This window comes from Leptonotus elevatus, chromosome 3 (genome assembly GCF_054856555.1).
Source record: "Leptonotus elevatus isolate MCC_2025b chromosome 3, RoL_Lele_1.0, whole genome shotgun sequence".
NCBI lineage: Eukaryota > Metazoa > Chordata > Actinopteri > Syngnathiformes > Syngnathidae > Leptonotus > Leptonotus elevatus.
This window is the reverse complement of record NC_141241.1, coordinates 9,442,007-9,469,992: the sequence shown is the minus strand read 5'-3', so window position 1 is coordinate 9,469,992 and position 27,986 is coordinate 9,442,007. Positions and strand designations below refer to the sequence as shown.

The window sequence follows — 27,986 nt, the reverse complement described above, 5'->3', positions numbered from 1 at the left end:
CATACTTCACTAGTGGATAAGTAGCATGTTGTTGATGTGGAATTTGAGTCCACTAGATGATGGTTTTGGCTTTTTAATATACATTTCTCACTGTCATGCTACATAGTCATACAATTATAAAACTATAGCTAAAGAACCACATACAACATGTTTTACGAAGTGGAGTATCTCCATTGGCTGCCAGTACGGTCCTTCAAAACAAGTCGTTCCTCCACAGTCCACATTTCGCAGCATTAAACTGCTCATGTCATGCACATGGAACTTACAGAAGTGTGAAATAGCCGTGTCAGAGTCCCGGACAATAGCAAATTCTTTGTCTGTAGTATTAAAACTCAACCGGGCCTGGTGATTTCTTGCTATACCCCTCTGTCTGCAAATTCAAGAGCCATCTTGTGCCCCCTATCCCACATTTGGTACTTAACATACAAGACCGCAAGCTGAGAGGGGGGGAATAGGAAGAAGAAAAAAAGATGGAAAACATCTCACGGGGCGGCCATTTTGCTGAGCCCGTGGGTACTGTGATGTCATTTTCAGTTGACGGGAAGTGGTAAAATGGCCGCCCCCTGAGATGGATAAAAACAGGTGGATTTTGCTGCTTAATTCATATTCCACAAAAGCAATATTAAATCAGAATAGCAGGTTTAGACTGGTGGAGCCGCATCGGACAACAATTGGATATTGTTTTGAGCAGATGATTGAAAGTAAAGGTAGATGTTCATGTTGGGTAAAAGAAAATCCCCGAAGCCAAGAGGGAGTGACACTGTTTACTATCCACAGCTGTTATTGGAGTAATTACAGACAGAAATAGGTTAAGCAGACAACCGCAAGCCTGCTAGCTTACATTTTTGCAAAGCTAACAAAAGAAAGCAACACCCAGCTAATTCATCTTGTTATTTAGTGTGTGGTAAAATGTCCCCCCACCCCACCCACCAAAAGAAAATAGCACCTTAAGTGTATCAAATATTACACAGTGGCTAATGCTTTTCTTATAACAATTTTTTTTAATTGAATTGCGTGCCCCTTTCATAACACACACGCCTTCCTTCTTTTCTACAAAGATTACACACATTATGTTGCTCTGTTTTGAGACTGCAACATGTAATTTCCCTCTTTTTCATTTATTTACAACAACAAAAAAACAAATATTTTTGCATCTATATTTTCAGGCACCAGCACACCCCCAGGCATCACTGCAACCGCCGTCCCCAGCATAGCCACGCCCATCGGGGTCAACGGCTTCAGTGCCCTCGCGCCACAAACCAATGGGCAGCACACGTCCGAGCCAATTTACACCAACGGCATTCACCCTTACCCAGGTGAGATGAAAACCTGTTTTGCGGTAAGGATTTGTTGTCTAACCAAAAATGTCACCTGATGAGCAACATGTCACATGTGACACGATGAATGGCGTTGCATGTTACAATTTAAAAGTTGACAGGTCTTTTTTCCAGTTTACCCTCCTGTGACATGTCTTTTTGATTTGAAGCCTTTTAAGCTCCAGGGCCGGTCGACTGCATCTTTGGCAGATTTCAGAGCGGCCAACCGCCATATGATGATGAATCAATCATTTCACCCTTCAATCCATTCTGGTTAATTTGACGTGCATCAGCCTGTCCTGAGCTTCTTGATGCTGTCTGCGAATGATTCCTGGAGAAGTGACAGGACTCACGCTCCCTTGCTTGTATATTATGCAAAGAGAGCGGCAGTTGTAATGAACTACAAAGTGGTTTGTTTGGCACGTTATTAATATTTGATGCAAACATCTGGGTCGAACAGGCAATTTTGAAGAAGTGAGGGGGATGACAACCCAAATATCTGCCATTTCTCAGTGTGATCTAGCGCCCTGATGGCTCTCCACAGTCAGTTAAGCCAGATTTCCTCAAAGCGCTGCAGTTCACATTAGCTCACCACAGGTAACTTTCAGCAACTGAACTGCATGAAGGTTTACAGGGGGCATGGCAATATCTGCCTCGGCTTCATGTAAATAGTGGGACATCATGACAATGTGATGACACAAGTCAAATTACAAAAAGAGCGATAACAACATTATCCCTTCTATAGTGGTTCTATAGACGTTGTTTTTTACTTGGCTTTGTTTCTACTTGTATTATGAATGTGTTGAGCTAGATTGGTATATGTACGCATTTTATTTCATGAAACCATGATTGTGGATGGTATGATATAGAATGACTTCCAGGCAATCTTGTTTGCTTGCTATGGTGTGAGAGTAATTATTTTTGATTGACACTGACTGTACACTAAGAACAGTTGGGTCAATAATAGAGATGTAACGATATCCAAACATCACAGTATAATAATAATATATAACAATATATATATATAACAATATTATCACGATATGAAGGTCACGATACGATAATTATCACGATATTGTGGGGAGGTTGGCAATATAAAAAAAGGTCTCGAAAACAAATTAGCTCATACTAAAAACACAAACATACACGATATTGTGATTTTGTACATAACAGCAATGCATATAAACAACCTACAATCTCTAATAACACTTAATATTGAGGCACTTACCTCCACATATTGATTCGGTTCACAAGCATATTACATTCTCCTTCACCTGACCATTAGCGTGGATTTTAAACGTAGAAAGGCTAAAACATGCCTTGTGAAAACTAAACTGTACTAAAAAACTAGCCACCAGAGGGTGCTAGAACCGCACAAATGGAAATCAACCTGACGTTTTTAAAAGATGTGCTGCTGTTAATATCGTGACATGATGACGACGATATTGTGGCAGTTTTAATATCGCAATAGCACAATATTGCTGTTATCGTTAAATCCCTAGTCAATAATCTAATTTTGGGCCAAGCTGGACTTGATTTGATCCAACTTTCAAGGTTACTTTATACAAAACTACCCATTGATGTTGTGTTTTATACAAAACGACCCATTGTTGGGGGTTGTTGAATATAGAACAACAAATTTTTTTTGTTGTTTTATAGAAAACGACCTAGAAAGTTGTGTCAAATTGACCCAAGTCGTGGACCGGTCCATTTTTGACCAGAGTATATGAATGAAAAGGTCTTTACGAAAGAAATGTTTGCATTGCATCTTTAAATATGCGGTTATAATAAATGATATGTGGCAGAGTATCAAGGGATCTAAAAATACTGCATCCACATGTGAAAATGTTAGAAAAGTCACATGTATCAAAATCTTCCCCTGAGTGAGAGTGACCACCACATAGCTCTGCGCCAAACTGAACTGCTGAGCAGAAAGCAAGACACTGGTATCACATCTTCCGTCTTTGTCTCAGAGCCTCTCTTGACCGCTCTCCACCCTCTTTGTTTTCCACCTCCCCTGTTTTCCACCCCACTGCCTCTCTTGCAGCACAGAGTCCGACGGTGACCGACCCTCTCCAGCAGGCTTATGCCGGCGTCCAACACTACGCAGGTGATCCGTCTGTTTTGTATCCTCTCGCGAAAGTCGCTCGCTCACTCCATCTGCACCTCCCTCTCTTCGTCTCCCTGTTTGTCACACTAGTAGACACTCTGACAAGTAAAGATAGCAGCCAGCCACAACCGGCTAATTTCCACCAGGATTAGTCTGCTTTACATTAGGATTGCGAAAGGATTTTGAATTGACTTGATAGTACACCCACACGCAAAAAAAAATTTTAATTCCAAAAATACACAAAGAGCTGAGGATCTGAACTTGTCATAGCCTACACGAGAGATGACATGGGCTTTTCATTGCTGCCTGACATCGACTCTCATTAACGAGACGCAAGTCTTCATGCATGGCTGAGTTGCTGCTTATTGACAATTTGTGTGGTGCTTTAGAATACAGTGGTACCTCGAAGTGAAACCACAATCCATTCAGCGACATTGGTCAAACTTGAATTTGGTCTACTTAAAACATTTCCCAATGTACGGAAACATGGATTGACTGGCAAATACGTTCAAATGTATTTGCAAATGTGTTCAAAAGTATTTGTAAGTATGTTTGAATGTGCGTAAATATGTTACACTCTAAAAACAGTTGTGTCAAAAGTAACCCAATTATGGATCAAAAATGGACTGATCCACTTTATGGGTCAATGTTTTATACAAAATCAAACCATTTTCTAACCCAAGTAAAGGATTTGACCAATTTAAATGTTTTACACTAAAAGACCCATTTCTTCACTCAAACAAAGTTTGTCAAATTGACCCAAGTAGAGGATCGGTCCATTTTTGACCCATAGAGTGTACAATGTACTTGAAGGCTAAATGCTAAAAAGTTGCTAAATGCCGAAGTCAATCCCCCGTGGCATTATGGGTAAAATGTGGAATGGAAATCATGACTATAGATCATCATAATGTGACGTACTATTATTAATAGACGTATTTGAAAATACGTTTAACCGCATTTGCCCCTAGTCCAAAATGTTTACTCCACATTGGCAGTTCCACACTTCTGTAGCACTGCACTGAGATCAATTATATTTGGAATAATTTGTTCTAGAGTCAGTAAATAAATGACAAAATCTGATCCCAAAACATTTTAATATAATTTCAAACTCATTTTACAAGTTGACTCTGAAAAGTAAATGTTTTGGTTCCGTCAAAAAAAAAAAAAAAAGTGGGTTCACTGTCTGTGTACATATATATATATATATATATATGTTTTTGCTTATTTCACACAGTAATCAATTGCTAGGTGCACGTGAGGTCATTTATGATGATGAAATTCAAATGTTTGAGGTATGGGGTAAGTTTTTCCACCAAAGTTGTGTACACCTTTTGGGTTGCTCAACACAAAGTACCATCGTATTTGTTCCGTCAAATATGAAAACGGAGAAACGATTATCCCCCACCCCTCTTGCTTTCTCCCCCTTTTGCAACAGCAGCCTACCCCGCCGCCTATGCGCCAATCAGCCAAGCATTCCCACAGCAACCGACCATCATTCCCCAGCAACAGCGGGAAGGTAAGAGCGGGTGAACGCGCCCACCCAAGATAAAAGGTGATAATTGCTGTGTTCCATTCTAATGTTGCTGCGCCGCTTTGAATTAGCAACGGGAAGGGGAAAGAGAAAAGGGGTGGGCTTATGGTGAGAAAAGAAAAAGGCGTCTTGGTGTATGAAGAAAAAAAGTGAGAAAAAAGGCTCTGCATTTAAAGAACATTAGCGAGGAGACGAAAGTTACTCTGTCATTATTCAAAAAGCGCACTAATTCACACTCGGACTGCTTAATCAGTCCATTACAATGTATTTAAGTGGTTATAAATATTCATCAGATTAATTATCTGCATGCATAATCATTTAGCGCTATTACTAGAAGAAGCATTCACACGCACTGGCATGCACCCACGTACACACACTCACGTGGGCCATGGCATCAAATGTAATAAAGCAAAGGATGTGCGCTGATGTTAAATTACTCTTTTTGACATAATTCCTCCATCTCAATTATTCATCTGTATGATTGTATGTAGGAGACAGCTTAGAGCAGCATGAATATTCTATGTAGGATGTACTGTATGAAATGAAGTGCTTCCAAATCCGCCTTGCAGAAAAAGTTTGTTTACCACCATGGGAGTGCATGTGAGGGTCCCAGTCCGGAGTCAAGTGCGCTGCTCGGCTGAAACCAGCTTTTGAATCAATCTGGAAGAATTTGCCGTATAAAAAAAATCAAGATCTAAAGAAAATGACATCAACGATGGGAGGCTATGGGGACTGTGGGGCAGACATGCTAACAAACCACTTGGACTTCAGTAAACTAGTTGAGACTGAAACAACAGTACTTCTGTTGGTTGTCGCCGAGTACTAAATTGAATCTTGCCTCACATGATGAATTAACGATCATCCTCAATCACAACCATACTACTATGCTAATAGTGTTCATTTTATTTTAAATTTTGTCTCAGTTTTAGTTCAGTTTCAATCACGCTCATTAGTTTTTATCATAGTTAGTCAACCCCATCCCGTTTTTAGTTAGTTCATTTTTAGTTGACTATAAATCTAGCATTTTAGTCTTTATTGTAGTCCAAGAACTCAACTCAATGTTTTAGTTTACCATTTGTTTTACCCCTGTATATATATTTTTTGTTAGCAGATTATATTATTATTTCATCTTTTTTGATGAGACACAACTTCACACACACAGTATAGCAACAAGTGGCTACTATGACTCCATGCTATGAACTAGTAAATTAACAAGCATTAGTTAACGGTCGGATTAACATTATTGTTGGAACGTTATAGCCTACGATATATATCACTTTTCACAATTTTAGAAAATGTGTGCTGTTTCTAACTGGTGGTTAGCATGTTTGCCTCAGCGTGTTCTCCCTCTGTTTGTGCAGGTTTTCTCCACATACTCACACTTCGTCCCCATATTCCAAAAACACACGTTAGGGTCACCGAAGACACAGAATTGTCAGTGGTGTAAATGGGATTATTGTTTTCCCAGGGTAGGCATGGGCCGATTAACGGTTTGACGGTTTGCCGTGGTTTTAAAAAGTCAGGGTTTCAAATACTGGCTATCTCTGGTAATTAAGCTCTTCTTTTTTTGAGGGGACTTCTAAGCAGAGCACAATGTAATTGGCTGCTTGCAAAGTTGAGTAAACAAGCCTCCAATTAACCTTTTTTCCCTTCCTTTTCGACGAGCGGAGAACTGCAGTTACGCACGGATGAGGGAGGGAGCAAGACAAAAGGGACGCTGCAAACACTGATGTGTTTGTTAAAAAAAAAAAAAAAAAAAAAAGTTAGCCCCAAGCATAACATGAGTTGCCAATGGGTCAGTTCTAAAAATAGCTCACCATTGATGAACTACTGTGACGTACACATTTATTCTGTACCAAATATTCTATATTTTGTTTGAAAATTAACTAGACTATTTTCAATGCTGAAAAAAATGCTGTTTTACTTACTATATATATCTTTTTTAAAAGGTCATTTTAGAGCTCTTATTTAAATACTGTGATACCGCAATGTTTTCGGTTATCATACTGTCAAAATCTAATATGGGCTGATGCCTAGTCCAAGGTGTACCCCGCCTCTCATCCAATCTCAACTGGGATAGAATCCAGCTCAAGTTTGACCCCAATGATGATAAGTGCTACAGAAAATGGAAAATGTTACTTGTGTGAAAGTGTCGTGCAGATGTCACTCATCTCCTCTGCGCCGTCTCCTCCCTCCACCAGGGCCAGAAGGCTGCAACCTGTTTATTTATCACCTGCCCCAGGAATTCGGTGACGCCGAGCTCATGCAAATGTTTCTCCCTTTTGGCAACGTCATCTCGGCGAAAGTCTTTGTGGACAGAGCGACTAATCAGAGCAAATGTTTCGGTGAGTTGAAAATCAACAGTGGAAGCCGATATGCGGCTGCGCTTTGTAATCTTCTCATGCCTCTTGTTTCTTTTCTGCAATTAGCATTTGTCTTTTTTTTTCCTTAATTCCCGCCGTATCCTAATCAAGATGCAATTAACATATTAAAGGTGGTGTTTCGAACCACCGAGCAGGGTAGGGGGGGGGGGTGCGGGGGGGGGTGCATCCCGTTATCAATCGACCCTATCAGAGAAGGTTGGTAATACAGCGATGGGGAGGGAGGCGGAAATAAGGAATACCATAATGTGTTATAAAGGGTAATTTAATTTTTAACGAACCATGCTAAGGCAGTAAACACACATTTGTAGACAATCTGATAGAATTAAGTTTGATTATGGATCTTGAAGAGACTATTAATCAGTTACTGGCGATTTACATTCTGCATTTCTAAAGACTTCCTACCATTTCTTTCCTGAATTCACTTGAAAACGCACATGTTGTGGATATCAAATGTCCTGGTGGTCCAGTGTCATAGACCGAATCAACTTTACTTTGATACCATCATGTGGTCGTAACAGACATCTGTACGCCACGGCAAAGTAAACATGGCAACTGTAAAACTGACATTTACTCTGAAGTTTGAACTTTTCTGTGGTGTGAAAATCCGGAGAAAAGGCCAGAACGGAGTTTAGAGCTGAAGAAGAAGAAAAAAAGATAATATAACTTGTCAAGAAGCACAAAATATAAACAATGCATGTAAGGATACATCAGCGTGCCATTTATTTCCCCTCCACTTTTCGAATACAGCATTCACATCCCCCTCTTCCGGGCCTATTCTCCCTCCCCTTAGCAACAGCATCCCACTTTGCCCCCTTCTTTATGCCTCCCCCACAGCAACCAGTTCATGGTGGAGTCGGTGCAGGTGGACTCCACAAGCTTAAAGAGATAATAATAGACTGGTGTGGACCTTGCTGTTGATTCAGTTGGACAGCAGCACCCAGGAGAGAGCGCACGGAAGACTCCCGGCATTGGCTTTCTTTCAGCATCTCTTCGACATGATTGTCTATGAGGCGCTCGGCAACCCCAACTCCGTAACCCCCGCGTCCTTCTCAGGACAGAGACCCTTCCTCACTGTCCGTCACGCCGTGGGAGAGGACGGCAACTCGTGTCAGTTGTTAATTAAAATATTGTCAGAAAAAGGTCTTTGATGTCTTACCATGTTTTAATACTGTGGCTATGGACTGGAGGCTTTGACACGAACAAAGTAGGCAGAAGACTGTCTAAAAAAAAAAAGAAGAATATTTCCGCTTAAAATGTTTGACGTGGTTAAAGGGCAAAGTACTAACATGAGTGGCTATTATGCTCAACGGTACACGCGTAAGAACGAATAGTAAAGTGGGCTAGAAAGGTTTAAGAACACTGCAGAGAATGAGGCTTTCCAAGTATGCCTATTCAGGTTCGAAAGCAGGTGCAATCTTCCTTCCCAAAAAATAAAAAAAATGTAAATGGAAGTCTTTTTCCCAGACAACGATCTTGTCTCAACTATTTATGTAATCGTTTTCTGTCTACACCGCACATGCGGTCTTGTCGGCTGCATAGACAAAGTTACAAATACAAATAGTGAACTAATATTTAAAATCTCGTTTTAAGACGTGGTGGGGCGGTTGAACAATACTGTGTTTAGCATGTAGGAGCGTTACTTGTTACTTTAACACAGGGATGGGCAGTTGGTGGCGACACTCTGAATTGCACTTTGATTAATCCCCCAACCCCAACTGGTCCTTTGTTAGTGGATCTTGTAGACATGCATTGAAAAATGCCTTATCAAAAATGAAATATATTAACTATTAAGAGCATGTATCCTGTCCATATCTAAAATAGCATTTTTGTTATACATCTGGTTAGGAAGTAGGGCTGCTTGTTATGTTTTGGTTCTCTCCCGTTTCCTGGTTCCCCTTTCTCCCTTGCAGTTGCTGGGGAAACGGCTGGAGGGCGGATCTTGCTGACACACCTGCTGCCCATTATGTCATCAGGCTGAAACAAAAGCCTGGCAGCAACAGAGAGGAGTGTCGGGTTATTGCTCCGCGACGCTACTTGCCGTACCTGACGTTTTTTGATACTGCTCCCTTCCTTGCAGCAATCCTTCTTGGTGTTGTGGACACCACTAGAAATTAGACTAGTAGCGCTGTTTCCTTTTTTGTCTACTACACTCCTCTCTGTTTTATCCGCCCTCCGGCGTGATTTTGTGTTTTCCTGTTGATGCCCACGACGTACACCTTTTTGTCGTCGTCGCCTTTTGTTAAAACAACCCCTTGTCCACGTGTTGTGCGCTTTTTGTTATTTCATTAAACTGAGTGACTTTCGCCCTGGCGGGGTCTGCCCTTTCCTTTTGGGGACGAAAAAACACAACCCACACGTGACACTGCTCGAATATGGGGAAAAAAATATTCACGATTATTTTGCCAATAGTTAAAATCACGATTATTCAAACGATTATTTGTTTTGGTACAAAACAAGAAAATGTTTAAACATTTAAAAATATTAAGGCCAATTAAATTAAATAGAAACATTACAATTAAGTAATGTATGTAAGAATTTGTAATATTATATATATTTATTTATGTTGGCTTGAAGTTGGAGTACAGCATGTGCACTGAGCAGTAGGACGATCATTTATTTTTGGGTAGAAATCAAGAAAATGTTCAAACATAAAAAACTAATAAAAAATATTAATTCAAGACAAAATTCTTTGAAACACTATAATAATGCAAGTTCATTTTGGATTAAACAAAATTTATTAAAATAGTTATATTAAAAATAAAAAAAGGTGCAAATGTATAAATTTAACATTTAAAAATTTGTCTTAATAATCTTTTTTCTTTTACGATTATGTTGATTTTGTAATTGCAGAGTGTAATAATTGAAATTGTAATTGATTGTCGATTAATTTCACAGCTCTGTTAGGAAGTATGCCCATCCCTGCTTTAGTAGGTTAAATTAAACATGATTTATTTTCTTTATTTTTATCATTCAGTTGCACCTACTCTCAAGCGCTTAACCTTCAAACAAAAATGATTAGACAAAATAAAGCGTTAAAGCACCAAAATAAACTTGTACTGTCCTAAATATTGATTAATGGACTGATTAATTATGGAAATTATTGATTAATCTCATCTTGGAGCAATTCATACAAAATGGAGAGCACCACTTACTGCAATTCACTTTCAACTCATTTGCTATCTACAGAAGTACAATGTCAGCTGTGGGAAACTGAACTCAGATCCACACAGACTTCAGCAATGTCACATTACCCGGCTCAATACAACACTGATGTAAATCAGGCAACATTCAGAGATTGAATGTTCATTTAGAGCTCTCGAGAATATTGAAGCCGTTTATTTTCCTTCGTCATGGAAATGAAGCCAAATGCCATTCATACTTTGTACGACATCAATTCTACAAAGTTAACTCTGCAGTATCTTGGTATGCTGAGTCCTTCCCCAACAAACCACCCACATGCACCAAATCAGCCCCGAAACTATCTTGTGAAAACAGCCAATTAAATGATGTCCAGAAATCTTCCAGTAGCTTTAGACTTCCTGCCGCCCTCTAACAACACTTTGCCTCCTTCCTCCCCAACTTCCTATCACCTCTTTCTGGCACGAGGATGTAAATGTGAGGTGTGGCGATTCATTAAATGCGCTTGCTCGGATCACAAGTGTGCGAGTGGTGTGTGCGGATAGTGGGGGATTTGGAACGGGGGCAGGGGGGGGGGGATCACTGCCAACTGACAGGCCCTTGTCTGCTCCGTTTGTTTAAAAGGTTTGTAAAAGCAGCAGCCTTATCTCATCCGCACTGACAAAAGCCTGCCCTCTACCCCCAAATTAAATTGGACCCGTAGCAGTGCGATGAAATCAGCTGGCAGGCGGAAAATTTGCGCCGTCAATCACAAGCGTGTCTGATAAGAACGGGCACGGAGTCCCGGTGTGGAAACCTGTGCTCTCATTGCGCTGTGACACCCAGGTGATAACTCAGTGCTGCAGGCGTCTACATCCCGTAACCCCACCCCCAACCCGGTGCCCTTTACTCGCCTGCACGCTTTGACGCGTACGTCGAACATTTACACATCAATAATGGATTTGCAGACAAAACGATCCCCATTCATGCTCATCTAGGAAAATGACTGATGACTCTGTCATGTGCATGCCTCGATAATATTTGCGTCGAAAAGAAACACTAGTTAATGAGTCAACTACTAGTCCTCTTCTTTTGAATACAGGGTCAACATAGTCCCGTAGTTTACAATATAGTTTCATTCCAACAGTGGTGACATGACGCATATGTGTGCATGTGCCCGCACTCTAAAAACAGTCGGGTCAAAAGCAACCTAATTATGGATCAAAAATGGGCCGATTCACTTTATGGGTCACAATTTGACCCAACTTTTTGTGTTGTTTTATACAAAATGACCCATTTTTTTGACCCAAGTAAACGATCTGACCAATATTTATGAGTTGTTTTACACTAAAAGACCCATTTCTTGACTCAAAGTTGGGTCAAATCGTTTTTTTGTTTTTTTTTTACAATGTGAATGTGCTATTGTCTATCTATCACAACCCTATGCTTCTTAAAATGAATTGTAGTAACGAGTGTGCCTTCTTGTGCCATGTAACATATTCTTACACTATTGCGCTAACTAGTCCATTATCAGCTATTTGTAACCAAACAGCCTACGATACCACACGATGCCATCGACCCCTGGCTAATGAAAAAAAAAAAGTCATTTTAAAGTTAATAGATAGTTTAAGGGCAGAATGCCGACTTTGCAAACTTAAAATTTCATATTCGGCTCGCTCCACAAACTATGTACTTTTGATGATATTATTTCATTTAGGGTTAAATGTGTGTGTGTCTCCTGCAACTTGCTGCTTCTTCAAACGTTCAGCAATATACAAAGATTTTACACCTTTTTCATGGAGATTTGTTTTTGTTTTTTTTGGTAGCACTTTATATGATGTGAGTCGTGATAGACCAATATGTCTTTTCCAGGGTCGAAAAAGTTGAAGAGCCATCTCTTTTTAGGGAACCGAGCCTGGTAAACCAGCTCAAAAACAAACAAAATTCCCATTATTAATGTAGGATGTATTACTTCACACTACTTTCATTGATTGCTGCATTGCTAAAAGCTTGTTCTTTAATAGCTTCACAGGCCAATCATTATTGACTTTGTGCAAGACTGAACTAGTTGCCAGCCAATCGTAGGATGCATACAACCAACCACTCAAAATCACATTCAGAAATTTGGACAATGTAGAGTCTTCAATGCACATAACATATATGTTATTGTGATGTCCCCGGAGAAGTGATATTAAACAGCGAGCAAAGCCCGTCCTTAATACGAACCACTTTGTGGTAAAGTGAAATTAATGAACACTTGGTGAAAATGTGGTTTTAACAATGATATGCTTCTTGCAAATCTCTTTCCTATTTAATCTTTTCACACCTTTTTATGTTTGTTTTTTTTCTTCACTAGTGCAGTTCCACTTTGAGTTTCTAATAGCGCCTTGTGTTTGATCGTATTATCTGCCTTATTAGCCTTTTGTGCTATTTTATGTAATCTTTTCTTAATTCCCAGAATTTCAATTAATGCGCTGAAAAGACAAAACAAAGAGCTATTGTCATCTCATTGTTGCAGTTAAAAGGGGCCTCCTTTCAAACACTGTCTCATCTCATCTTCCTCCCGTCACCCCTCTCCATCCCTGCCGATATTCCTTTTTCTTCCACTCTCCCATTCCCTTTTGTTCCCCCTCCCGCCCCTCTGTGGTCTCGTCTCAGGCTTTGTGAGTTTCGATAACCCGTCTAGCGCCCAAGCCGCCATCCAAGCCATGAATGGCTTTCAAATAGGCATGAAGAGGCTGAAGGTGCAGCTAAAGCGGCCGAAGGATGCCAACCGACCTTACTGACTGGTCTACAGTCCTGATCAAGGTATGAGGACACCCTTATTCAAATTTGCATCTTAGGTGTCATGCCAATGTCAACCGTGTTGAGCAACAGCAAATTTAGGATATGAAAAAAGAAAATAAATACAAATGAAACAAAAAAATCGATACAGCTCTGTCCCCGCGAAAGACTAAATGTTGTGAAATTTGCCCTCTGAAAAGAATCATCGTATCTGTGGGGTTCGGAATCCCATTAACAACAGCGGGATTTGCCACTGCGAAATTGATGACATCATCAATACCCAACTGTGCATAATTACCTGACAACTGGAGACAGTGTTCACAATCAATGCGAGTTGTCGAGCGGACAAATCCACAAAAGCCGACAGCCCGCAGAGACCGTGTCGGGCTGTACAATGAGGAATTTCAATTTTAATTTACAATAAGGCAACCTGCTTGAAAATAACCGCATATGATAGCGTTGCAGGCTCAAGATATCCAAAATAATGATCTATTTTTTTTCTTTTCTTTTTTTAATGTGGTCCAAAATAGGTGTTGGTCGAAATTAGGAAGGCCATGGTTTGACTCAAAATGTTCTTTGGATATTTAAGTTATATTTCCCCTTATACAAAAAGGTGGTAACTTTTAAGTACCTCAGTTCATATTTGACACTTTAAATATCACTGCTAACCAAAACAGCAGCACCAACATGGTTTGTAAATGAGAGCTATGCATCGTCAGTGTACCTTTCCGGCTAAATATTTTTTATTTCCTTTGACATAATAAATATCTTTATTCAACCTAATTTACACATGAAAAGCAAAACATACATAGTCCTTCTTAAGAGACACTTTACCCTAATTAGAGACCAGGTTGTAAATTGTGCACCTTACCAGACACATGTTCCACACTTCGTAAATATTGCTTCTCCCAGACACCAAGCCAAAAATTCCATACCTTAACCCTACCTTGTCCAAAACTTCCCTTCTTATACTCATAATAGATATTGTTCTCCTGTTAGACACAGAATGTAGCACCTCACCAAAATGTTACACGTTCAAAATTGTGTAACTTTTCCCGAAGACATAGATCAAATTTCACACCTTAATTCTAATATTAGATGCCTGATTCAAAATGTCACACCTTACACCTTGTAGACTCAAAGCTTTGCATCGTTCCTTGAATAGACACCTGGTCCAAAATGGCTTCTTTTTTTAAAGTCTATTTCAACCTCCAACTAACTTTATCCAACTTTTGCAGCAGCTGCTGGTTTTCCAGCCTTCCACGCCATCTACATAATAATGAAGAAAAAAACTATAATAAAACTTCAATGTTGTTTCCCTTTGGTTAAAAAAAGTAATAATAAAAAAACTTTCATATGACGATAAACTCTGAGGCCCATTGTATTCCTCTCTGATACTTAATTTTGGTTGGTGAAATTTTTATTTAAAAAGGAAAAAAAAAAGATCAAGCGGTGTTCTCTTCTACCGGGAAGAAGCTACTCATAAATTGTGTTTATGTGCAGAAAAGATAAACCTAATGCAAAAATAAATAGATAAATAAAAAGAAAGAGTGCAGCCCTCACTGTGTGGCCGACCTCATCGCAAACAATGCAAGGCAAATCCAATTACTGGAGACAGGAGGGTTTTTGAAATATGCATTTCTGCCTTCAGGGTTATCTTTGTGCATGTACAAAAAAGCGGAAAAAAACATCCATTCATCCTTTTCAGACCGCAAGTTGTCTGGGAATCTGTCCTCGCCACCACAGAGAGTAACAAATGACTTTCTATGGTGATGTGATTATAATTATTTGTCATTTCTATTTAACATGTCAATCCTTTTGTTTGGTGATTTTGTTTACCTAATCATTGTGGTGTGTTGCAATCGTAACAAGAAAAGCGGGTAATTTGTGACACAAGGACCCATCCCACTGTGTATGTGTGTCTCCTTTTCCACCAACCTGGCAACCCAATTGGCCAATTACAGTGTGAGATGCCCTTGCTTCGCTATAGCCACGCCCATCACGGGAGCCAGCCAGGTTGGCGCCATGGTGACATTTAACCTATGGTTACATCATGTGGTGGGACTGTGACCGCGTTGCGTGACATGAGCGTAGTTTAAACACATGTGAAGTGCAGTGTAGCTGATGACTTTCTTGCATCTGTTAATATAACTACTGCGCTAAACTCGGTCATTGGCCTTCATTAACCCTTTTATGCTGCTGAATGGTGTGCCCTTGTGATGCTTTGACTTTCTCCTGTAGGGTTCATGTATCGGAGGGACTTCCAAAATTGAGCACGGTTTTGCTTCCAAGCAACTTTTGTTTCCATAGGTAATAATGTAAAGTGAATTAAATTGTTGTAGGCCCATAAAATCATTAACTGTGCAGGCAGTGTTTTAAGCAATATTTGAAATTCAACTGTAAAAAAAATTAAGTGGATTCATTCATTCTGGGTAATCATACAATCATTGTTTCTCTATATCACCATTTCCTCACGTTCAGTGTTTCCTCAAGCAAGCTATTATTTGTGTTTTTGTATGAAAGTCTTTGCAAAAAGGACCTTCTTCCAAATGCAATCAACAGCTGTTTAGTGGCGAGATGGCTTGACGCCGAGATGACCCCGGCGTGTTTGCGCGGCCAATTAAATCTCGCCGAGAGCGCGGGCAAATGTTGACACTCCACTTCTCGGTGGATTTCCATCTGCGCAGGCCTCACTCGTGCAAGATTGTTTTGTTTGCCCAACACCAGAATCACTTCTCATTTATTTATTTATGAGGCTGAAAACAGATTACACTGTGGCAACAGAGCAGCTAGCGGCACCGCCTAGCCGCATTAGCCCAAAAATATCACCACCGTGCAGCCATACTGAATGGATTCTGTTGGTAACAGGATGATCCCATCATGTAAATTGTTGTAAATTGTTTACGTGCCGGCATCAGATTTGCTGCAAAAAAAGATCCTTTCTTTGCAAGGTTTTAGTCTGACCAGGTCAAACCTTGATAAGTCCATTTGAGTGAGAGTTTGTTTTCTCAAAGGCAGGTGACTCTGCCCTTCCTTTTGTCTAGCCAGACGCACCCATGGGACTGTCTGCACCGGGTGGGGAGGGTCACTGCAAGCGCCTTTGTGGCTCTGAGTACACCTCTTAACGTTCTAGGAGTCTTTTATGGAGGTGTCTACCCAATGTAGCAGAGTGAGGTGCAGGATTCTGCAACAAATAGAGTGGAAGCTCAAAGGTCAAACGCAGCCCACTCCCGATGCTGTTCTAACTCTGGCTTGTTCGCGTTTTGAAGCAATAATGGCAGTAGCAATTGATGTGAATGGAAACAAAACTGTTAATGAGTCAAAGGCTTCTCAAGAGATACAGTATTATGGCAAGACATCTCTAATTTCTTAACATGAACTCTCTTAACATGAAGGACTCTCAATAACTTCTACTAACAAAACAACCCAAATTGAGCTCGTCCGTGACATACAGATCTTGTCACTCAGTTAAGATGTATCATGTAAACATACCAACTTCTATCTAGATGGGATTTTGCCTGCTTTTTGTGGAATCTTTGAGGTTTCAGACAGAGTGACTTTTCGTGAACGGCATTAACTCCAGCGCAGTGTAATTCTGTGCAGAGGCAGGTTAGACCCAAATGTTGATCATTTCACAGACAAGCAGGGAACATGAGGGTCTGCTTTGATTGGCTCTGATTGAAGTCGGCTGTGACTATTCCCAGACTGGTGCGGACCTCACTTTCTCAGACCCGCCAACCTGCGCATGTCTGCTGAAGTGGCAAATCCAGGTCCAGAAAGTAGAAACTACCGTTTGGCTTAAGCCGCAGGTGAGAGTTCTTGGACCTCGTTTACTTGCTGGTTGAGTAGAAGCAACTCTGGCTAAAGCCAATCTGTGGCAGGGTCTTTACTTTCTGGACCTAGATTTGCCACATCTGCAGACCTCTGCCGAACTGAGAGCAGGAGTCCTTATCCAGTCTGGGAATGGTCACTCACACCCAACTTCAATCATAACAGATCCTATCATTCCCTTTAAATGCCGAGCACTAGTGCACTTATTCTCAACATGGTGAAGTGCGTATCTGAGCCGTGAAGTGGGCTCTGAGAGACCGACCCCCTCCCCGGATCTTTATTGCCACAATAATGTTCTGCATGACATCCTTCTTTGTACATGGCAGCGGTCTGTTGAAGACAAACAAAACATAAGGAAGGAATCAATTTCAGAATGATCCACTTTAGGGTTACACTATATGAAGTCAAATAAAAAACATCATAACCCAATTTTATACACAGTTTGAATTCTCAATTGTACGACCTTAAAAACTTTAGAAGTTGCAATGTACAAACAAAGTTACTCAAATCTAGTAAGGTTTTAGACCTGCAATGTTTTCAAAGAAGTTGTTAGCTTATAAAATAAAATAAAACTCCATTAGAGCCATTGATCTTGTGCTCTGGTAGACATACAGCTAGAGTCCGTTGTTGCCTCTAAACCAAAATCCATAATTAGAACCGTTGGCCGTTTGTATTCTGCTAATGGCTGGCCTCGATTTGACTAACATCTAAAAAGCAGATCTATTATGGAACGATAACAAGCTCATTTTGCAGGAGGCGAACGGTAGAACAAAGAGTGTCTGGCTGCGGGTTCGCATCGGCGAGTCGCGGCCTTTCATGTTCGCTCTTTCGAAGAGCAATTTGCTGTGATATCGCAGCCTTTCTTCACCCACATCACAGCTCCCAAAATATTAGAGATAAACTAGATCTTTTATGTCCAAATCTCCAGCGCATGGATACATTTATCTGTAATGTGTCGACACAAAAGCAGAGCTGTCTCATGGGCTGCCTGTGGTGTGGTTGTTGCTGAAATTGCTGTCATTCTATGAGCTAGTTTTAGCCAACAAACAACGGAAAAAAAGTCAAAAGGTGTGCCAGATGTATCGTCCACACAAGGGAATCGCTAACTAGCAAAGAATGTGATACCACCTTTGCTACCTTAAACTGTTCAGATTGAGCTTTCTTCAAACTTGGCTGGGTTCTCCAGCTCAGACGGGAAAGCTTGGTCAAAAAGTGCCACCTCTCCATTTCCGCATCTCTTCCTTTGTGTCATTGAGTAACTGGAGCCTATCCCAGCTAACATTGGAAAAGACTCTGAATTGGTTTATGTTCAGGTTTAACAGTCACAGTCCAAAAATTATATGCGGCTTCATGTTTGATTCACCTATGATGTCAGTTTAATCTGTTGCTAAACCAAAAGTGTATACATTGCTGTACATTGGCAACCAGAACTGTCTTTCAAACTCTTGAGACCACATCTCCCCATTTTTTTTGAAGAAGAAGAAAGGACCTGATCTTTTTCATAAACCAAGAGCCGTCAACTTTGCATTTACACTATGATGTATAGTAGCTAGCATGTTGTAGCAGGCAGCTAGCAAGGCTAACACTGAGAAAGTAGACGTACCTGCAATCGATTGGTTCTGGATTTTCAGCTGCTGGCACATTGACACAGACGAAATGTAGAGAGCATAATATAGGTGACATTTTTCGCGTAAATTACTGCCGTTTAAATGTACATGCTTGAACCCAGCGGCCGGAGACATTCCTCTAGAAACTCCTTTCATTCGATCCCGGTCACATCGCCAGTCACATAATGGCAGACACCAAAGCAGCAGAGGTTTGTTGTAACCATAATACGTCTGTGAAGTATATTTATGGTGAAGTAGCGAGTCAGTTCACAAGTTTCGCCTCGTACGAATACACTCCCTCAGTCGCCTGCCTGTGTTTCTTGTCCGAAAATCAACTGGCCACGCCCATGCGCTGTATACCCTAATTGCTTACCAAGTCCCTTTTAAACGAGCCTCAATTGGATCACTGCTTAAATGCGATTGCTTTAAAAAGAATCTACGCGCCACCTGAAGCTCACTTATTCCTGGATTTGATTGACACGCACTACTAATTTTATCTTCTTCTTTTTTTTTTACCCCATCTGTGCGTCATGTTGTTGGTTATGCCTGTCAGTCAGCCTGTGTGATAACTTCCTCGCTCTCTCCCGCTCTCTTGTGTGTCGCAGGATGAAGGGCCCACAACACCTTATTTCCACAAGTGCAGTCAAAGTACAAAGACTCCTTGCTCTGCTACATATCACGACGGACAGGTGGTCCCTTGATCCTGGTGGAATCCCACTGGAAGATTGGGTGACTGAGTGAAGGGTTTTTGTTGTTTTTTTCCCCCCTTTTTTTGAAAATGCCTTTTTTGTCTTATTAATCTCTTTTTCTTTTATTTATTTATTTTTTGCTTTGGCATCCGTTGGAAGCAGATTTTTTGCAAAGACCAACTTTTTTGCTGCTCTTTTTTTAGACATGATGGGTTGAAAAGAAGAAGAAAAATACATTTATGGACTCATTATGCTCAAAGCATGCATACCATCAACACGCATACAGACAAGATGATATAGCTATTGAAAATAACAAAACAAACAAAAAAAAATGTTGTACATAAGTGCAAATGCCAATTCCAAGTACTGAAGCAAACACACATACATGCGCACACATGCAAACATACACGTACACACACCAGCCTGCTGCCATTTTGGTTTTTGTGCCTACACAGACGTTATGTGCTCTGTGAAAGGGCCGAGCACTGGATGGATGACGACAAAGAAGAGGAAGAATCCAGGATAATTTACATGCATCATTCCTTGGGAAATAGGGACCAAAGGACTAAAAAAAAAAAACGCTTTTTAAAAGAATATAAATATATAAATATATAAATATATATTTAAAAAAATCTCATACCTTGTAGCTACAAGTATTACTCTTAGTCAAAAAAAGGAACAAAAAAAATCATTAAATCAATATCCAGTGGCCTACTGTAATAAAAGAAAATGGACTTCATGTGTTGAAAAAAAATGGAATTGTAGCATAGGGGCTGATTTTTGTTTGCTCTGGATGCTAATCGGGCACGATGTTGTATCATAGTGAAGTAGGTTTAAAAAAAAAAAAACATGTAGATTTGCTCATTTTTCCTGTTGTTAAAAAAAATACTTGAAGTTGCAAAGATAAGGGACGAGAAAAAAATGAACAATGGACAATGCCGTCTACGCCACTGGATATTACGCTCATCACGATGTCCGAGGCACCACAAAAGAAGAGACTGCTTCCCGGAAAGGGCAAAGACTGAACTTACTTGTGCCTGCGCTGGACAGAGTGCAGACCCTCAAGGCTTCTCCTTAGCCTTTATGTTCAAGCGACAATCCACTGTAAAAGACCAAGCAACATGGACCCCCGGGGCGTCTTTTTTTTTTCTTTTTTTTTTTTCTGACCTTTTTGTATTGCGCAACATGAAAAGCAAAGTGGTCAATGGAGGGTGGTGAATGCAAGAATTTTTAGGGAACAGAAAAGCTACTGAAACTGCCAGAAGAATGAACCTTAAAGTCACGTTTCCACCAGGTGGTATAGTTTAGTTTGCCACGGTATGGTTCTGTAAACCCTGACCAGGCTTCAATAGTAACCTGTGACCAGAGTCGCTGTTTAACCGGGACAGTCCCGTTTTAAGCCACAGGGAAAGGATCAAGTTAAGATTTAACCCCATCCTTTTGGCAGCTGCAAAGTCCATCATTCCAAAGTGTGTAATTTTGGCAAATAAATAATCAAATAATGGTGCAGTGCCATGTGCAGACAGATTTTCAAGCAATGATTTATCTGCCTCTTTTTTTTTCCTGTTGGCTGTTCTGTATAAACAACATGGACATGTAATGTGGTGACCACGAAACTTCCTATGTTGTACCAGAGGCCCAACACACCTCCGGAAAGGTGAGCCAAACTACAAACTTGACCCTCACATCTCCCACTGCCTGTTTGTTTTAAAGAATGTTTGGTCGCTTTGTAAAAATGCACGATTGCAATAATATCCCGCATTTGCTGGGTTGAGCAGATATTTGTTTATTTCGTTACGGCTCTGATCCGACAAGTTTGCTGTGCAAGTGGGACAGAGATATAAAAAACTGTCATGCTCCATCTTACAGGAGCGTACCAAAGTTATCACATTGACACCCCCAGGAAAAGATACTCAAAAGAGGGAGGGACACAGCCACGGAAACAATAAGATTCATACCATAATGAACGGAACCATACCGCTTGATGGAAACACGACTTAAAGTTGTATAGTTGTGTCCGACATCCCCTCAGCAACATCAAATAGCGTTATTATATGAACAACTACCTATAGATGTAAGACATAAGACCAACACAATGACACAATATCATGAACATTCGACTGTGAACGTGTTCCTTGACCTACTTTCTTGGTAACAATCGAATCCATGTCGATTCCACAAAAGATGAGGACACGCTCCTTCACAAAAGGCCAACTTGTAAATTAACTCTGGCCAATTTGCTCGTTTGGAACGTTGCAACGATCCGATCCCAACAGCGGTGGATGGTAGGCAGTAAGAAGAACGGAGGCGGGGGGGAAGTAAACATCCTTCAAAGTAATGCTTCTAGGATGAAGCCCAAACACTATAAAAATAGAAGATGTAACCAAGCTCCTGGTGACAAGCACCATATATCTGTGCTGTGTTAAAAAAAAAAAAAGGATGATAGGATTAAAGGCTTCAGTCTGTTAGCTTGATCCAAACAATTTGAGTATTAAATCCCATTTTCTATCAAGGGAAAAACAACTAAACCAGATTTATTGCAAATAACTGACAAATGATGTGCTACAGATTTGTAGATTCATTGTGATAAAGCACAAGTTGCCAAGATAGTGTCAAAAGCCCATCCCTCACTTGTGCTCATATTATTGAACTCAACGTCTGTTCACACTACTGCTCAATTACTCAATCCTTTATAGCCAATATTGCACTGTAATCACCAGCTTTTATCCAGCAACAGTTCAAAAAGAAGAAAGTTACCGGGACCAAATGGCAAGTGGAGGGCTTCCATGGGGGACAGAGGAAAGATTTGCCAAAATTATGTTTGCGCCTCACATTGGTGAGTCCATTGACAGCTGACCTGGTATTTGTAACACTGCCAAAACCTCCCCAAAGATAAGAAAGCAAATGTGGTACAGATTGTTTTCATGTCATGGCTCAAACCGGTTTATACTGCCTGTGAACATTTTACAAAATTCCGGCAAAAGTTTAACTCATTCAGTCCCAGCCATTTTCACTGAAGCAACCTCCTTCGCTGCTGTTTGTTTGACTGAATTTGCAAGGCCCACAGAATATTGTGTTCTATTGCTATAAAAACATAGAACTTACCAAAATAAAGATTAGAGTCTCTTGTTTCATCAGGAAAAAAAAAGTATATTTGTATCTGTTTCTATTTTGCAGCAATTAGCATTTGAATATCGCTAAGTTTCATCAATATTCACATTCCTGGTGAAAACAATGTCAAAAAGAGCTTGTTGCAATATGGCCCTGGCTGAGCTCTTATACTCTGCTGCCACCTGCTGGCCATTTTTTGTAATAACTACCATTACTTTAAGCCACTTCTCCATGTCAGAAGCTGCATCAAAGCATGTATGCTCTTGCATTAAAAAAAAAAAAAAAACATAAAAACGTAGCAATACGTTTTTGTGACTGAAGGACAAAGTATTAAAAACGCATTTACATATTTTTGGGTTTGAATGAGTTAAGAAGAGAATCTGGGATTGTGGTGCATCTTTAAGCGCATACGCATAATTGTCTTTCAACTATGCATGTAATAGTCAAAAAAATTGAGAAATCAAAATGTGTCATCTAACTTCAAACACTAAACCTCTAATGGACAAAAGCCACCCCTCTAAGAAACGCATAATTAATACCTTGTACACTGCAATTGAAAGAACAAACATCCATGGCCACAATACGAGGAAATACGGTCATATTATTCTTCTCCCTTCTGTCTTTGATTTGCTATCAGGTGCATTCAGGAAACAGAGAGTTCGTCGAAACAAAGCAGTGCTCTGCAAAGTGCGTCTTGTTCATGAGAGGCAGAACTAATTGATGGCAAATCTAATGTTCCATAAGCAATGAAATTCCCTGCGCTCGTCTTGGCCTCACGTTGCCGCGCACGCCGCAAGCGGATAACGAAACCTCGCTCAACTACTCTCGTGGGGTCGTTACCAGGTGTTGTTCTAGTTCCCGGCGGCAGGTTGAACGCCCAGGTGAGCTGACACCCACGCTAGCTTATCATGCTGCTGACTAACCAGTGCTGAATTTACGACACGTAATATCCTACAGCAAGGTGAAATTAAACTGTTAGATGGGCAGCTGGAAACTTTCAACAAAGACAGTGTGCATCACTTTTGCCCCTCGAGAAGTAAAAACAGAAAGAGCCATGTCGATTTCCCCCCCTATGTACGATACAATAACATACTCTGAATCTGTGGTAATAAAGATGACAAAAGATGTGTTCAATACAAAGGTATTTTTACAAACTTAAAAACACTTATGTAGCCCTGTGGATAAAACTTCATCTGACTAATGTGGCAAATAACTCGAGCTGGGAAAAACATCTTCACATCGGCACATCATTGACGGATGCCTACCTTTCGGCAATACACGGCCTGAGTACCGACTGAAGCAGGTTTACGTCCGTCGATCCGGGTCACTCATTACAGAAGGTCCATCTCAGTCCGTGTATTTTTCAATGAGGGGCCGATGGTTTTGCTCAGCTCTGGGTATTTTTTAAAACTTAAAAACTAGGGGTGGGAATCTTTGACTGTCTCACGTGATTTCTGCTCCAATTTATAGATGTGCAAAGAATCGTCATGATCTCCTCCAGTCTGACTCGCTAATGCTAATAAGTGGGCTACTCGCGGCTCTTTACTCAAAGGAACGGCTATTCATACAAAATGCTTCAGGAATGTATACAGAGAAGCATGTTAACATTAAGCACCGGCATATGCTTTTCCTATGCTGCAAAAAAACTAATTTTTTATGGAAATAACTTCATAGGGACGTTTTCCTTTGACTCTCTAATGTGGCTACAACCTAAAAGTGTATAAGAACAACACGCAGAAACACAGTGCCCCTAAATGGCTAAATCGTGTACAACATGAACAGCGCTCCCAATAAAGGCACACACAAACAAGGGCGAGAATTTAAAAAAAATCGATTTGGGGACATTTCAAATTGATTCTGAATCTTACGAAATGAGAATTGCCATTCTTATGAGAATTTATTTTTTGGCACACTTCTACTAAAAACATCAAAACCAAATCGACCATGGTGCATATTTTAAGGCTTCAACACTGAAAAAGCATTTTCAGTGTCAGGTTCATGACAAGGCAAAAATGTTGGTTCTAAAACCCTTTAGCCTACAGCAAGCTTTTTCCTTGGAAAAAAAACATCTAGACTAAATGTAACAGGCTTTTGTAGCCCTGTAGATCAAGTTGAACCTGAATGAACCGGTAAATAGTCCACCTAGCCCCCAATGCAGGTGGAGTGTAACAGCCAAAAAGGGAATGCAGATCCTTCTGTCTGCACTTAAGACTTGTAGTTGGAGCTTTGCTTAGCTGTATAGTACGTGGTTGGTCTTGTTCACAACTCAATGGCAAAAAGTCCAATTATTGGATCCAGACTATAATTTGGATCATCACCAAACTCTACATTCTTGTTCATTAGATTTACGGCCCCTACACACACACAAAAGAAACCAAATCCTGGTTAGCTCATCGTGCACCTTTAAATCTCCAACACGAACCCTAAAATAGAGATTGTCAGGGAAAGGAAGTGAAATGTAATTGACTGAAAGCGTAGAGATAATTAAAGCAACCTGTTGGACAGGAGGGAAGAAATTAATGCCTCTCATTTAAGACGGCGCTTTTCCGTCATCTCAATCCAGTCGGGACAGCAAGACTGCTGTGGAAATGGGATTTTGGAGATGGAAATAGGCACTGAGTGCTGCAAGTCGGAAGGGAGGGCCGATACCTGAAAACTCCACAAAATCACTCCTGATACTCAGGGCATCAGGCGCGATGATGTCATGATTAGTGGAGAGGCCCCCGCCTTACCGCCTCATCCCGAGATAGGAAATCACATCCCGTCTACGGCACGGTGCGCTAACAGGCCGATGAAGTACCTAATTCCTATCAACCAATCACAAGAGGAACAGCAAACAAAAGCGTAATCGAAGACAATAATGCACACAAGTCGCTCGGGACGTACGATCACGTTTGACTCGGAACAATAATGACCAATTTTTGTGTTGTATCTTTATGTAAATAGCTTGGAAAATACAAACATTAGAGAGATTGTACAGTAGTGTGCTTTGAGAAAACCCCGCTCTCTGGTACAATGATGTCACGTGATACACCACAGCAGTGTTGAGTCCTTTTTCAGTCTACTCCATGTTTTGAATTTGTCTCACTCTTCCAAGTGCTGAACCAAAGCTCGAGAGAGTAGACAAAAAAAAATAATTCCTTTGGGATGAGTAAAGTTATCTATCATAACAAACAGAAGGTGTTTCCGCCAAGCAGTTCAGATCACCGTGGTTCGATTCCGTGCTTTTGGTTGTGACAGCGAAGATGGTGGATCAAAGCATACCGAAGCGTACTCAAGCCTACCATTGTGAGCGGTTATTCTGACAGCTCAGGTTTGGGGGTGGGGTCTCGCACCCCAATCCAAACTGGACTGTACTGCTTGGTGAAAACAATGAGATGGTCACAGGGAATCATGGAAGGTACTCGTTGTGGAAAATCATACCGGAACTCCAGATCATGTTCTTAATCTGCTTTGAAACATTGCAAAAGCAGCAATGGACCTAAGATAAGTGGCGAATGGAAGAAGGGGACGAAGAAGTGACCAATTATCCGATAAACATGTCGCCTTCCATGATTCTTGACCACACTGCTGCCACATCTCTCTTGTACATACAATATAGCTTATTTTTTAATTTTGTTCAGCCTTCTTTATGGGCTTGGTACAATATCTCATGTAAAAAAAAAAAACTAATTAAATAATATATTTCAGTCAAATTAAGAGAAGCAACCTATGGAATAATTTTAACAAAAAAAAGAACAGATAATACAATAATTGTATTTCTTGTACAGTGATTCACAAGGATTTTATACTCATGTTGGAAAATTGGTGATTTTTCCAATTGTTTCCGAAGCTGGGATGGACTCATTATCATGAAGTTTATTATGATGTTTTTTTTTGTTTATTTATTTACTGTATTTATATTTTTCAGGCTGCATATGTAACAAAAAAAAGTCCTTAAGAGATTCCGCATGCTGACAGCTTTTGGATCAATAATAAAGTGGACAAAATGCACTTATGGTACTGGTCATGTGGAATCAAGGAGGAAGTCCAACAAACTCTTGATTATGTCACTTTTGGGGACCCTGCAGACTTGTCATCCAAAAAGCATCATTTTGGCTTTTATTGGAAAAAAAAATTATGTTGACCAGTTTTTCAGACCAATTAAGGAATCACTTTTGACCCTTGTTATAGACGGGCCCTCGGTCAAAAAGGGTCCCCGAAAGGCAGCAAAGTCAAGAAACCCCACCAACATCATCAAATCAAAACCTATGCTGTAACCTTGTACTTAAACTATGGATGAAATCCCTTTGTTTGATTATGTTTCATTTCTTAAGGGCTGGTGGTTTTTCACGTCTCTGTGTTTACATTCCTGTTTTGTCATATTTTGCGGCGAGGGTTTTTGCCTCCCAACCGCAGTCCACTGGAGATGTTGATTTGCCAATGTGATGAGGGAATTCTGCCTTAAACCCAGCCTATTCCCTTTCTCTCTCGCGGTACTACCTGTGAACACTGCTTGGACACCCTGTATTGTAAAAATGGGGAGATACCAAATCCCAAGAGTCGAAAAAAGCCTGCTGTTTAATTTACCTCAAGCCCATTCGTCGCATGAATGAGAACGTCTCAATCGCCATTGGTTACAAGGACCAAAATGTAGAACTCAGAAGACTGGTCGGTTTGCGCCAACTGAGAATCCAATCAGAGCCTTCAGAGAAGTCACACTGAGTCATGAGAAATTTTTGCCTCGTGGATTTTTCTATCACGAGTCATTCCCAGCTTTGCCGTCTAATCCTGGTCATTCGCTCGCATGAATTTATTCAAATTAGCGATGAATGAAACACGTATTATTATTCCATGGCTCGAACCAACTGGCATAACATTTTTTTATTTATTTTTGAAACAGAGATGTAATTTGAATTAATGTTGGCTCGGGTCCGATCCCCCTGGTTTTGGAGTGATATCCTCCCCATAGTGCTCCTGAACAATGTAGTTCTCTAGTTCATTATATTCTGCTTAGACTAAAAATAAAGCACAGTCCTGTAGAAAAACGATCACCCGCTTCGTCCTTTTCATTCCTTCACATTGCTGAGCTTGTAGTGCTGCGGGTACACTGGAAATGTGGTTATTGGCCCAATCATTCGGCTGATGATACAAGCATGGCATTCAGTCTGAATATACTCTGGAAATAAAAACTATAGCCACGTGCAAAGAGGCCATTAACTCGTTCACTGCCATTGACGGCTATAGACGTCATAAGTTCATTTGAACTATTTATATGAGTTAAAAAAAAAATTTTGCTAACAAGAGTATAAAAACCTAGAAAAAAAGGTTTTTGTACATTTAGAACAGATGTAAAATTTGTGATTAATCGTGAGTTAACTAGTGAAGTCATGTGATTAAAAATCTTAATCACCTCACACACCTAATTTTTAATAATCTTTTTTTTTATAAAATAATAATTTTTTCCAAATTTTTAATAATTGATTAAAATTAGGGTGTCAGGCAATTACCATTTTTAATCGTAATT

The 27,986-nt window shown here is 40.3% G+C and overlaps 1 protein-coding gene across 4 annotated transcripts in view; it reads left to right on the top strand.

Moving 5' to 3' along the window:
- celf6 (CUGBP Elav-like family member 6) overlaps positions 1-27,510 on the top strand; it is a 172,876-nt gene extending 145,366 nt beyond the window's left edge. For 3 of the 4 annotated variants that reach the window (XM_086071286.1, XM_086071284.1, XM_086071283.1), the window contains exons 8-13: positions 1,167-1,316; positions 3,364-3,426; positions 4,862-4,942; positions 7,159-7,302; positions 13,117-13,266; positions 19,286-27,510. In XM_086071286.1, the coding sequence (XP_085927412.1) occupies positions 1,167-1,316; positions 3,364-3,426; positions 4,862-4,942; positions 7,159-7,302; positions 13,117-13,244 (566 nt within the window). In that variant the 3' untranslated portion in view covers positions 13,245-13,266; positions 19,286-27,510. The remainder of the gene's footprint in view (positions 1-1,166; positions 1,317-3,363; positions 3,427-4,861; positions 4,943-7,158; positions 7,303-13,116; positions 13,267-19,285) is intronic. The other variant, XM_086071285.1, reaches the window with a different exon arrangement.
- The last annotated feature ends 476 nt before the right edge of the window (positions 27,511-27,986 follow it).